This window comes from Haliotis rubra, unplaced genomic scaffold (assembly GCF_003918875.1).
Source record: "Haliotis rubra isolate DU_JTF1 unplaced genomic scaffold, ASM391887v1 Scf758, whole genome shotgun sequence".
Classification (NCBI taxonomy): Eukaryota; Metazoa; Mollusca; class Gastropoda; order Lepetellida; family Haliotidae; genus Haliotis; species Haliotis rubra.
In genome coordinates this window covers 214,518-228,352 of record NW_025767477.1, presented here as the reverse complement: position 1 = coordinate 228,352, position 13,835 = coordinate 214,518, and the positions used below count along the sequence as shown (strand labels likewise).

Here is a 13,835-nt window from a genome sequence, read left to right as displayed (position 1 = left end):
GGGAAAGATTACTGTGTGAGTTAGGGGAAGATTACTACGTGAGAGTGAGGGAAAAGATTACTGAGTGAGTTAGGGGAAGATTACTGTGTGAGTGAGGGGAAAGATTACTGTGTGAGTGAGGGGAAGATTACTGTGTGAGTGGGGGCAAGATTACTGTGTGAGTGAGGGAAAGATTACTGTGTGAGTGAGGGAAGATTACTGTGTGAGTGAGGGGAAGATTACTGTGTGAGTGAGGGGAAGTTACTGTGTGAGTGAGAGGGGAAGATTCCTGTGTGAGTGAGGGGAAGACTACTGTGTGATTGGGGGAAGATCACTGTGTGAGGGGGAGATTACTGTGTGAGTTAGGGGAAGACTACTGCTTGAGTGAGGGAAAGACTACTGTGTGAGTGAGGGGAAAATTACTGTGTGAGTGAGGGAAAGATTACTGCGTGAGTGAGGGAAAGATTAATGTGTGAGTGCGGGAAAGATTACTGCATGAGAGGAAAAGATTACTGTATGAGTGAGGGGAAAATTACTGTGTGAGTGAGGGGAAGACTAATACGTGAGTGAGAGAAAGATTACTGTGTGAGTTAGGGGAAGATTACTGTGTGAGTGCGGGGAAGATTACTGTGTGAGTTAGGGGAAGATTACTGTGTGAGTGAGGGGAAGATTGCTGTGTGAGTGAGGGGAAGATTACTGTGTGAGTGGGGGCAAGATTACTGTGTGAGTGAGGGGAAGATTACTGTGTGAGTGAGGGAAAGATTACTGTGTGAGTGAGGGGAAGATTGCTGTGTGAGTGAGGGGAAGATTACTGTGTGAGTGAGGGGAAGTTACTGTGTGAGTGGGAAAACTTGATCAGCTTGGGAAATAGCTGTTTATATGTTGGGGATAGCTACAGCATACCTGACTTGACAGCGAGGGTGTGGACACTTTGGTGCTGGTGGTGCAGACAGGAGTGGATGCAGGAGTGGGGCCACATGCCTGGTCGTCAACAGGGTTCACATCATGTAGATGGGTGGGTGCAGAAGACGGGATGGTGGGATCACATGCATGCTGGGGGAGCAGGAAAACTTCTTCATCTAGGGGTGCAGCAACAACATGAACATGGCCTACCTGAGTGGTGTTGTGTGTAGCTGCTGGCACAGTCACTGGTACATCCTGGTCTACACCAATACTGATCCTCCCAGCGGAGGTCATGTACACTTCCTTCCTCTCACCAGCTGACTCACTGTAGTGAGGCCTGCCACTCTCCACCATGTCACATCTCTCCAAACTATCTCCTACAGTATTATCAACAAGCTCATCCAACTCTGTGCTGTTAGCTATATCATATTTGTCTCCATTGTTTATGTGTATCCTTTTCTTCTTGGATTGTGAGTCTTCTTCTTTCAAACCACTGACTTCCTCATCTGGATCATTACGGTTATCATCAAGAGACATGTTCAGATTGGAGTCTATGTGTATGACTTTCCTGACACCTGAGGAGTCACCCTGTGCTTGCTCTGCTACCTGTGTCAGAGAACTTTCTTCACAACTAATTCTCCTGAACGAACAACTCTCTGCAACTTCCCTCTCTCTGCATCAGTCTCTAACGCACCTCTGTCAACTATATCCATATTTCCATGGAGTGGGTCCATCTCAGGTAGATATTCTGTTTCTACAGAAACAGTGTTGGAATCTGACTTACTGATTGTCTTCAAGTACCTCGGGGCTCTTCCTGTTTTCAACTCATCTGGCTTGGGGTCGCTGGACACCACCTGGCCCTCCGATGTGACAGAGGTTTCAGAGAGGTCTGCTACCTGGCTCACCTCCACTTGTGGAATGAATGTTTCAAGGGCATTTTGTATGAGCTCACTGGCAAGAGTAAAGGCCACCTCGTTCATGGCGGTTTCACTCATGTGGTCCTCCTTTGAGGCTGAACTATTCCAGCCCTTGATTACATCACTGGCAGGAATGGTGGGTCCGTCACTGTCACCATTACTGTAGGGAGGACAGGTGAAGCTGGCCCTTATTGCCCTCTCTCCCTCCATCTGTTCAGATATAGCACTGGCTACCACATTGCTGGAATTGTTATGACCCAACACCTGATGTCTCCCTACCTGCAGGACTAGAGCAGAATCACCAGTCATGTCAGTTAGCATTTCGTCTGCAATGAGGCTGGCAACAGTATTGTTTGCAGCAGAATTAGACATTTCAAAATCCAGCATATTTCCATGTGGCACGGAATTGTGTGTGCATGCCTGGTCCATTGCTGGACTGGCACCTACTGTTGAGTCTGCTGCCTGAGTGGTATCCTTGTGCCTCCCGTTCGGGCCTTCCCTTCCCTCCACTCCCCCATTCTGTGAAGTATGGGGTACAGAACCAAGGTTGTTTTCAGAGCCACTAGCACCAGCTTCATTTTCATTCTCATCCAAAGAGGGCAGACTTGCACGTTTTTCTTCAACTTTTCGAACCATTTCAGTGTTATTAAAACTTGGAAGATTTTCTTGTCTGAAGGCATCTAATGATCCTTCCACATAACTATTATGGGGAGTCCAAGGAAACTTGTTTTGTAAATCATCCTGATTATTCTCTGTGTCATTCACAGCATTCTCAAGAGATGCTCTTTTTTCTCTAATACGTTGTACCATTTCAGAATTATAGAAGCTTGGCAATTCTGTTTCCTTGAGGTGTTTCTCCATATTGCTGTCCGAGTAGCTGTTTTGTGGAGTAAATGTGAAGTCCTGCTCCTCCTGTGCAATGCCGTAGTCCTGTGTCGGGGAATTCCCCTCTGTGTCAGCTCCAAGTGAGGCCTTCTTTGCTTTAATTCTCTCCACCATCTCAGAACTGTTAAAACTAGGCAAATCATGATCCATGGCAATTCCACTGTATTCAACATCCATGAAACTGTTTGGGGGTGTCACTGGGTAACTGGACACCTTAGACCCTTGTCCGGAATTCTGCCCGGAGGAAAAGTCCATTGGACTTTCTAAGCCTGAAGAATACAATTCCTGTCCTGAGGTTGGTTGTAACACATCTGCTTCTGTCAACTCAAAATCGTCAACCTTGGTATTGATCAAGTTATCAATAAATTCTGAGGGTCTTTGGATATCTCCAGTATTGTCTTCATTATCAGCAGATGGTATCAGAACATATGGATCAAAGTTGTTTAACAGGTCAGTATTGTCCAAATCATCATTCTTCCTAGGTCCTACTGGCGACAACACTGCACAACTGGTCACATTGGATTCATTTCTATTCTCTCCTGCAGCTAAATCTGTCCCTCTGTCTGCCTCCTCATTGCCCAGAAACAGCGTATCCGATTGCTTCGACAAAACTGCAGGACCAGTCATATGGCCCTCAGAAGAAGCACTAGTTTGTGCAGTGTGTGAGGAGGCAGCTGGGTGGAACAGGTCCAGTGTGTCAGGTGACAGCAGACCCTGGCTACTGTCATGTCCCTGCTGGGACTCTCCCTGGCCTGGCAGATCCATTAACGAGCTCAGCCCATCCGTGCTGCCACCTGACACAAACGACCTGACCGCACTGAGAGCAGCACTTTCATCTGGTGTTTTTTCTCCATTGAGAAAAGCCTTGAGTATTGGCATGACCTTTTTGCGAGAGGCTTGCACATTTCCCTGATTGAAGACAGCAATATCATCTGGACCATCACTAATGGTCTCAAGCATCAGACTGGGGCTACTGCAGCACTCAAGGACATCTGCTATCTGAAACCAAATTAATACACATGAGTAACACATTGGCAGCCAGTGTATAATAACTAGTATAGTTTATGAATAACTTTTTCAAATAGACATGTACATAATTAACTATCTAATTAGCCTACATAATTTGGCATAATTAGGCAATTATACAGAGGATGACACATATCTTGGGTAATTAACTTCTCTGTTATGCAGTTATTCTGATCATAATCAACTGATCAAAATCTCAAGTAAAAAAATTAATTGAAGACTTATAGGTATTTAGCAACTGGATGTCAACATGACAAAAAGTGTTATTTGACAATAACGTTATCATTATGAATACATATTGGTTCAGGGCTAATGGTTACTCTTTCAGCACCTGAGCGTTGTGCCAGTAAAAGGGGCAATGATGCAGTCACTGTCAGTAAAGGGGGACCTGATGTCTGGGCAATGATGCAGCCACTGTCAGTAAAGGGGGACCTGATGTCTGGGCAATGATGCAGCCACTGTCAGTAAAGGGGGACCTGATGTCTGAGCAATGGTGCAGCCACTGTCAGTAAAGGGGGACCTGATGTCAGGGCAAGGATGCAGTCACTGTCAGGAAAGGGGGACCTGATTTCAGGGCAATGATGCAGCCACTGTCAGTAAAGGGTGACCTGATGTCTAAGCAAGGAAGCAGTCACTGTCAGTAAAGGAGGACCTGATGTCAAGGCAATGATGCAGCCACTGTCAGTAAAGGGGGACCTGATGTCTGGGCAATGATGGAGCCACTGTCAGTAAAGGAGGACCTGATGTCTGGGCAATGATGCAGCCACTGTCAGTAAAGGAGGACCTGATGTCTGGGCAATGATGCAGCCACTGTCAGTAAAGGTGGACCTGATGTCTGGGCAATGATGCAGCCACTGTCAGTAAAGGGGGACCTGATGTCTGGGCAATGATGCAGCTACTGTCAGTAAGGGGGGACCTGATGTCTGGGCAATAATGCAGCCACTGTCAGTAAAGGGGGACCTGATGTCTGGGCAGTGATGCAGCCACTGTCAGTAAAGGGGGACCTGATGTCTGGGCAATGATGCAGCCACTGTCAGTAAGAGGGACCTGATGTCTGGGCAATAATGCAGCCACTGTCAGTAAAGGGGGACCTGATGTCAGGGCAGTGATGCAGTCACTGTCAGTAAAGGGGGACCTGATGTCTGGGCAATGATGCAGTCACTGTCAGTAAGGGGGACCTGATGTCTGGGCAGTGATGCAGTCACTGTCAGTAAGGGGGGACGTGATGTCTGGGCAATAATGCAGTCACTGTCAGTAAAGGGGGACCTGATGTCTGGGCAATGATGCAGTCACTGTCAGTAAGGGGACCTGATGTCTGGGCAGTGATGCAGCCACTGTCAGTAAGCGGGACCTGATGTCTGGGCAATAATGCAGCCACTGTCAGTAAAGGGGGACCTGATGTCAGGGCAATGATGCAGCCACTGTCAGTAAAGGGGGACCTGATGTCTGGGCAATAATGCAGCCACTGTCAGTAAAGGGGGACCTGATGTCTGGGCAGTGATGCAGTCACTGTCAGTAAAGGGGGACCTGATGTCTGGGCAATGATGCAGCCACTGTCAGTAAAGGTGGACCTGATGTCTGGGCAAGGAAGCAGTCACTGTCAGTAAAGGGGGACCTGATGTCTGGGCAATGATGCAGCCACTGTCAGTAAAGGAGGACCTGATGTCTGGGCAAGGAAGCAGTCACTGTCAGTAAAGGGGGACCTGATGTCTGGGCAATGATGCAGCCACTGTCAGTAAAGGGTACCTGATGTCTGGGCAATGATGCAGTCACTGTCAGTAAAGGGGGACCTGATGTCAGGGCAATGATGCAGTCACTGTCAGTAAAGGGGGACCTGATGTCAGGGCAAGGATGCAGTCACTGTCAGTAAAGGGGGACCTGATGTCAGGGCAATGATGCAGCCACTGTCAGTAAGAGGGGACCTGATGTCTGGGCAATAATGCAGCCACTGTCAGTAAAGGGGGACCTGATGTCAGGGCAGTGATGCAGTCACTGTCAGTAAAGGGGGACCTGATGTCTGGGCAATGATGCAGTCACTGTCAGTAAGGGGGACCTGATGTCTGGGCAGTGATGCAGTCACTGTCAGTAAGGGGGCGTGATGTCTGGGCAATAATGCAGTCACTGTCAGTAAAGGGGACCTGATGTCTGGGGCAATGATGCAGTCACTGTCAGTAAGGGGACCTGATGTCTGGGCAGTGATGCAGCCACTGTCAGTAAGCGGGACCTGATGTCTGGGCAATAATGCAGCCACTGTCAGTAAAGGGGGACCTGATGTCAGGGCAATGATGCAGCCACTGTCAGTAAAGGGGGACCTGATGTCTGGGCAATAATGCAGCCACTGTCAGTAAAGGGGGACCTGATGTCTGGGCAGTGATGCAGTCACTGTCAGTAAAGGGGGACCTGATGTCTGGGCAATGATGCAGCCACTGTCAGTAAAGGTGGACCTGATGTCTGGGCAATGATGCAGCCACTGTCAGTAAAGGGGGACCTGATGTCTGGGCAAGGAAGCAGTCACTGTCAGTAAAGGGGGACCTGATGTCTGGGCAATGATGCAGCCACTGTCAGTAAAGGGTACCTGATGTCTGGGCAATGATGCAGTCACTGTCAGTAAAGGGGGACCTGATGTCAGGGCAATGATGCAGCCACTGTCAGTAAAGGGGGACCTGATGTCAGGGCAAGGATGCAGTCACTGTCAGTAAAGGGGACCTGATGTCTGGGCAATGATGCAGCCACTGTCAGTAAAGGGGGACCTGATGTCTGGGCAAGGAAGCAGTCACTGTCCGTAAAGGGGGACCTGATGTCAGGGCAGTGATGCAGCCACTGTCAGTAAAGGGGGACCTGATGTCAGGGCAGTGATGCAGCCACTGTCAGTAAAGGAGAACCTGATGTCTGGGCAGTGATGCAGCCACTGTCCGTAAAAGGGGACCGGAGGTCAGGGCAATGAAGTGGACCCTGAAGTACATATATATGAGGTGTACATATTTATAATGTACATGTATACCGTATATTACAGTAGATAAGCCAATCTCAAAGACAAGTCGACCCCCTGACGTGATCCTTAAAATCAGTATCAAAATAGTATGTTCCATAGATAAGCCAACCCCCCAACCTTCGCTCATATTTTCATTCTTATCAGTCATCGGAAATAGTGTTAATGCTGGGGTTACACTATGTTCCGGGAGGCCAAGGCAGCCCCGTTTCGCCGAAACGTAGTAAAACGGGGACAAAACAGGATGTACGTGAGACAGCATGGAGGGACAATGTTAATAGAAAGTCTTAACAGAATGCGCAAAACGTGTCAAAACCTTGATCAAAACGTGAGAAACGTGACGGCACACATTAGAATGCGACAGGCGGGGAGGAAACGTAATGGCATCCGTAGAGGACTGCAGGCCAAATCGTAGTGTGCCTTTGAGCTTCCGGGACGTTTTTCCCAACAGCCCATCACAATGAACCTCCAAAAAAGGAAGCAGCAGGAGGCTCACTTCTCCTCCATACACTGTAGCAGCAGGAGGCTCATTTCTCCTCACAATGAACCTCCATACACTGTAGCAGCAGGGGCTCATTTCTCCTCACAATGAACCTCCATACACTGTAGCAGCAGGAGGCTCATTTTTCCTCATAATGAACCTCCATACACTGTAGCAGCAGGAGGCTCATTTTTCCTCACAATGAACCTCCATACACTGTAGCAGCAGGAGGCTCATTTCTCCTCACAATGAACCTCCATACACTGTAGCAGCAGGAGGATTATTTTTCCTCACTATGAACCTCCATACACTGTAGCAGCAGGAGGCTCCCTTCTCCTCACAATGAACCTCCATACACTGTAGCAGCAGGAGGCTCCCTTCTCCTCACAATGAACCTCCATACACTGTAGCAGCAGGAGGCTCCCTTCTCCTCACAATGAACCTCCATACACTGTAGCAGCAGGAGGCTCCCTTCTCCTCACAATGAACCTCCATACACTGTAGCAGCAGGAGGCTCATTTCTCCTCACAATGAACCTCCATACACTGTAGCAGCAGGAGGCTCATTTCTCCTCACAATGAACCTCCATACACTGTAGCAGCAGGAGGCTCATTTCTCCTCACAATGAACCTTCTGAATTAATTTGGGATGCATAAATAGACAATTGAAACAAGAAAAAGCAAAAACTGACTTCATGAAAGAAGCGTTTAATGAATAAAGTATGTTTAATGTATGAAGATTGTTTAATGTGTGAAGATCGTTATATGTGTGAAGATTGTTTAATGACAGCATGCAGCATGTGAATAAAGAAACTAAGATGTACATTAAAGACATGCACACAGACACTGATCAACACTCCGAAATAACCTACAGCTTCAGGGTTCCCAGACATTTTAGTTCTAGCCAATAGTTGTATGACAACTAATACATTTGAAACACAGTACACCCGCTAGTGAAGTGTGACAGTACATTTGGTAGAGTAACTGTCATCCATTTGGTAGAATAACTGTCATCCATTTGGTAGAATAACTGTCATCTATTTGGTAGAATAACTGTCCTTAAAAGACTTATATTACCCTCCCTAAACCATCTTTTTACCATATTGCCAAATCCAAGAAGTGATACCATTCAAAATCGACAGAAAAAATGTTTTAAATTCGTCTGGAAAGGAAAACCTGACAATATCAAGTGAAACACAATTACTCAATCATACAAAGATGGGGCTAAAGGCACCTTTAATTTTTGAAACAATACAAGCTCAAAATATCTCATGGCTGCGCAGAACATTCTAACACATCAAATCTTAAAGATCACATATACTCTTGGGGGGTACAAATACATAAATCACTAACTGGCATCGCTATAAATGAAACCCCGTCATTAAAACTCCTCACTTCGGTCTTTAATTAACTTAAATCGACCTTTTTGACAACAGTGCACAATTCTCACCCCCGAACGAAATTTCAACCAATCAGAGAGGGGCGTCTCTGTGACGTCATAGGAATAGATATGAGGGCTGATGCAGAATTCATCTACATTTCAGGGGGTAAATTATCCTGTTTACAGGTTTGTACAAACCTGAAATCGTGACAACTGTTGTGGAAAATGAAAGCTATATGTTCTCACAATCTACTGTCTTTTCATTTTTTCTCCTGCTTTGCCTAGTTTCCGAGTTACAATTTGTTTTCATAGACGATTCTGTCAAAATCGCTTGGTGTCGTTAGGCCTTATTTGTATAATGACTGATCCAAATTGATCCTATTTCTGTGTTTTTTTTACCTCGATATTTAATCATGTCATGTAAAACTATGACGTCTATTACGTATGATATTAAAAATTGACATTTGATTTATTTGAATCGGTAAACTAAACAACCCTACTTTGCCATTGCTAGAAGAATCTGAAAATACTAAGGTAAATAGGTACATACAATTTTAGCACACAGCAAATGCTCATATGTATTTCTTATGCAACAATGAAGTTCTGTTTGTATTCTCAAAACAGTGTCGGCCCATAAGTTTTCACATGCAATACAGCAATTAATACTCCCTTGTTGTAACTCGTGTTAGGTGGTATAAACCTACACATGTTATTTGTCATCATTCACTTGATGGTCAGTTAATGAATTTATAACAGGTATAATTAGTGGTAACACACTTAGATTACCCGACAAAGGTTCCCATTTGGCATTTCTTGTGTCTTGAGTAAATATTCAACATTATAAACATCGATCAAAGGATTAACCGATAACACGCTGATTGATTAATTACTTTTATCTTACACAGCGGATTTGTCAAAAGGTAGTGTTTGTGTATGTAGATTTACTAATCTATACTGAATACACTCTGTCGTGTCGGTGTCTGCGTAAAAACAACGTCCTTCTTTCAAAGGATTAACCTGCAATACATTGATTGATTGCCCATTATTGGCTAACTAAATTACTGTTTTTAAAGAAAGGCGGACATTATGCAATTAGTTGCCAGGTGTGCTATTTTGGGGGCATGTTCCCATCTTGGGTGACCAATGAGACTATACGCCAATGTGAAATACCTGAAAAGATTTATCACTTTTTCGTATATCAACACATCAACAGCTGCAGATGAATGGCATATCACTCGTTTTTGTGGATATTGCAATGATGGATACATTCCTCGAACAAGGTAATAGCCTGACATTGTTCCTATAACTTTAATCTGTTTTAATTTTGATATTTGCATTTTGTTTTTATTCATTTGTTGTAGCATTCAACAGAATCATTGTTTTCGCCGTGAAATGTAATGAGACAGACAACATACACTAGGGCGTGTGTGCGAATTATGATTCACATTGGCAAACTATAAAATGTCTAGATATTACAGTTCTGTTATAAATTCACTATAAGTATCAGCAGATCGTCTGCTTTTTATTTAGTTTCAAAATGCATACAAGTATGATAATAAACTAATTAGGATTATAAGACCAAATATAAAGACATACATTGACTAGTATCTACATACTGGTGAGTGGACATTAACCATGTGAATGTAGCAAGAACTTTATCGCGCAGTATTGTGACTTCGACCCCCACCTCGCTTCCGTGGAAGAAATCGTTATGTTATAAGTTGTGTCATGCAAAATCCTTTTGGTTATGATTCCAATACATATTTAACTACGAGTAGAAAGTAGTTTTGATTTTCTAACTTGATGAAAACAAACCATAATCTCATTAATTCTAACAGACTTTAGCCCGTCACTTTACGATTTTCCAAAATGGCGGGGCCCTGTCGCAAACATCCGCCAGTCTGAGGATAAATGCTTTTTAGGTTTGTTTTCACTGAGTTACAAAATCAAAACTACTTTCTACTGGTAGTAAAATATGTATTTGATTGATGGCCAATACGATTTTTCATGACATAGCTTATAACAGAACAATAGCTCTCGTGGCAGCGAGGTGGGTGTCAATATAATACTACTTACAATATTATTGTTACTTCGACCACAACCTCGCTTCCGAGGAAGAAATCGTTATGTTACAAGTTGTGTCATGGAAAATCTTTATGGTCATCAATCATATACATATTTTACTACAACTAGTAAGTAGTTTTGATTCTTTAACTTCCGTGAAGCGATCTGAACACAAGTAAGATATCGTTTCAGGCTTCCACAATGCTCACTTCGCACTCACAAACATAACCCATTTAGCACGAACTGCGGGGTCCTGTGGAAATCTGTGCATGGTGACACCATCGCCCGACCCCTAGGAGCAATTGACGACAAAGCAACGATGTCGAGAAATCATCAAAATGATGAGCGTGCTACACACTTTCTATACAACTAACTGAAAATCGTTCCTCATATGACGTCACTGCAGTGCTCTGGTGACAGAGTTACGTAACCTGTCTGTGGTTTCGTTGGCGGGCGAGAGTGAAGCAGGCGACTTTTTGGCAACTTTTAATCGCTCGGTATTAATTAACCACAAGTTTTTTAAGAATGAACTTGGTGTTCCGCATAAGTCTAACCACAAATCTTTCATATGTAATAGTTAAAAGAGTACATAAAACAAAGTTTATTTGTTCTTCAATGATTCTGCTATTCCAACTAAAAGCCTTCATCCAAAGAGATGGGAGCAAACTACTTAAAACACTCATGGGCTAATATGCAATCTTCACAAGTAAATGATGCTATTGATACTGAAACGTCACAACAATAATATATATGGGCATACCACACTATCACCGTAGGTCATAAACCTATTATTAGTTGATTCACGCTTTGTTAAACTACCCTGCTATGATAAGTGGGAACATGTCACTGGTTCACACTACTCGGACTTTGACTGGAAATGTTTCAACTCGATTGCAAATAAATGTACTCCAAGTACCAAGTTAAGATGGTTGCAGTACAGAACCATTCACAGAATATTGCCAGTCAGACATTTCCTCTACAAAATCAACTTGTGGATAGCCTTAAATGTACCTTTTGCAACGATCATGACGAAACAATTTATCATATCTTCTGGGAGTGTGACAAGGTGGAAAGTATATGGCGTGAAATGAAAATATGGCTCAGAACTGTAGACATGGAATTGAGTCTTACTAACGCCCAGGACCCGGTTGTATCAAACTTTAATGAAGCATTAACGTGCCATTAAACGTTCATTAACTAATGTATCATTAAATTCTGTTGTACTAACGTTTTAATGATGCTCTGTTGTCATTAGTGCGTCATTAACTTAATGAAGGTCCTGGGGTATCATTAGAGCATCATTAAACGTCCTGGAAAAGTGAACATTGCGCCAGAATTTTGTTTGCTCCACACTGGATCTACCTACAGCTATAAAATTACACAGAAATGTAGAGTATTCAATGTACTATCTCATGGTATAAACTCAGTTTGAAAAGTAGACATTGCTAAATGTTACGCCTAATTTTGTTTTTATGTTAAAACAGTAAATTTCTCTGCTGTTTATCGCACTGATAAAAGTACTGTGCTACTATATTTTCAATTTGGCATCTTTACGAAAGTGTGAGCGAACAAAATTCTACCTGATACCTGAATGACATAGGTATGTATTAAATTAGTTTGTGTGCTTATGTATAACGTTACACGCTCAATCTTAAAAGTGACTCGCATTATGTGTTGAAAATGGATTTTCCCCTATGACGTCAAATGGCTACATAAAGGTCACACGCTTATAAAGATAAGGGGGCCTCACTCCGGTATGCTTAATACTAAGTCATTGTAACTCAGATCACTTGGCGAGAATTTGTTGTGAATAAGGACACAATATTTTCGTGATGTTTTGTTCACAGAATTATCGAAAACAATGATACTCAAAACATTTGTGACAAAACGCGCACCTGGCCAATGATTATACGCCATTGTTTTGTCTATAACACAACATAAACAAATTCAATGAACAAGACATATCCTTAAAAACGTGTGCATATATATTTCATGAAATAAATCATTTTAATTTATTATGTCAGTTTTACTTAGGTTTAAAATACTAAATGTTGATAATGAAATTAGTTTCATGAAACCATATGTGAACGATACGCAAAGTATACATTAATAATACAAGTGTAATCCGCAGGACAGTGTGATTGTGTATACTCTTATTCAACCAACCTTCACCTCAAAGAAATTGCCACATATGTCCAACAATGTTTATGTATGACATCACTACCGATGACCGATTTCTCATGAAATGGCGGCTTCGTGGATATGGGTGCCCACGATTTTATGCGAGGAACCTTTGTCCATAAATGTATGATGTAAGTAATCGGAAACATTCTGACTATCTCCTCGCATGGTTGTTTGTTTTCATTGAAACGCGTCAGAAATGCCGATAATTGCCTATGTCGTTCTCCATGATGTTACGCGCTCGCATGGCGACACGCTGCACAGAACTTTCGTGTGAATATAGGAAATTTCAGTATTGTATCTGTTTTAAGTTTTCTAGTTCTTGCTACGATACTCTTTCGTGCATATTCTAAAAATATTGAGCTCATGCATGCTCACCGAATAGACGAACTGATGTCTAAAAATTGAGAAAATGCTGCACAGTATTTATTTTTGCTTTGTTTACATTTCTAGCAAGCTGTGTAATGAGCACAACGTCCGTTTTCACACCCAATATGTTTCGTTTTTTTTTCTTAGACACTTTGTTATAGTGACAAAGACCATTTGGAATTTGATTCTAAAATGTATGAGGAATTCAGCGATGCATTTGTCACAACTGAATATGAAATATACATGATGTAATAGGCGCCCTATGACTGGCCTTAGCTTAAACTTGATTTTGTAAACACTATCCAATATGGCGGAAAGCTCACTTCGGCGTTAGAAATTGTGTATATTCAAAACATCCCAACCGATTCTAGGTTTATCGGCGACGTTCAGAATTATTTAGACGTGTTTCTTCACAGCAGTCGAAATGTTTGTTATTGTTCGAGGTTTAGCCCCAAAGATGCCATTTTGACAGACGACGGAGAGTAACACTTACATGTTTACAGCGCGGAATTGTGGGAAAATATTAGGGGAATTCCCGGATTTAATGAAAATATTTACATTAGGACGTCATTAGATAATGATACGCTAATAAGTGTTTGATACAACCGTTTTTAATGATGCCATTAACTAATGATGCATTAAGGATTTAATGCATCATTAG

General features: G+C 43.0%; 2 protein-coding genes across 7 annotated transcripts in view; both read right to left on the bottom strand.

The window, feature by feature from the left end:
- LOC124260266 (protein prune homolog 2-like) overlaps positions 1–1,419 on the bottom strand; it is a 57,246-nt gene extending 55,827 nt beyond the window's left edge. For 4 of the 5 annotated variants that reach the window (XR_006894043.1, XM_046694522.1, XM_046694521.1 and 1 more), the window contains exon 1: positions 883–1,419. Coding sequence is in view for 4 of the 5 variants with exons in the window: in XM_046694522.1 (XP_046550478.1) it covers positions 883–1,419 (537 nt within the window). In the remaining variant the exon portion in view is untranslated. The remainder of the gene's footprint in view (positions 1–882) is intronic. The other variant, XM_046694524.1, reaches the window with a different exon arrangement.
- Positions 1,420–1,493: 74 nt separating this feature from the next.
- Positions 1,494–13,835, bottom strand: part of LOC124260265 (protein prune homolog 2-like) — a 64,565-nt gene continuing 52,223 nt past the window's right edge. For both annotated transcript variants that reach the window (XM_046694520.1, XM_046694519.1), the window contains exon 9: positions 1,494–3,683. In XM_046694520.1, coding sequence (XP_046550476.1) covers positions 1,494–3,683 — 2,190 coding nt within the window. The remainder of the gene's footprint in view (positions 3,684–13,835) is intronic.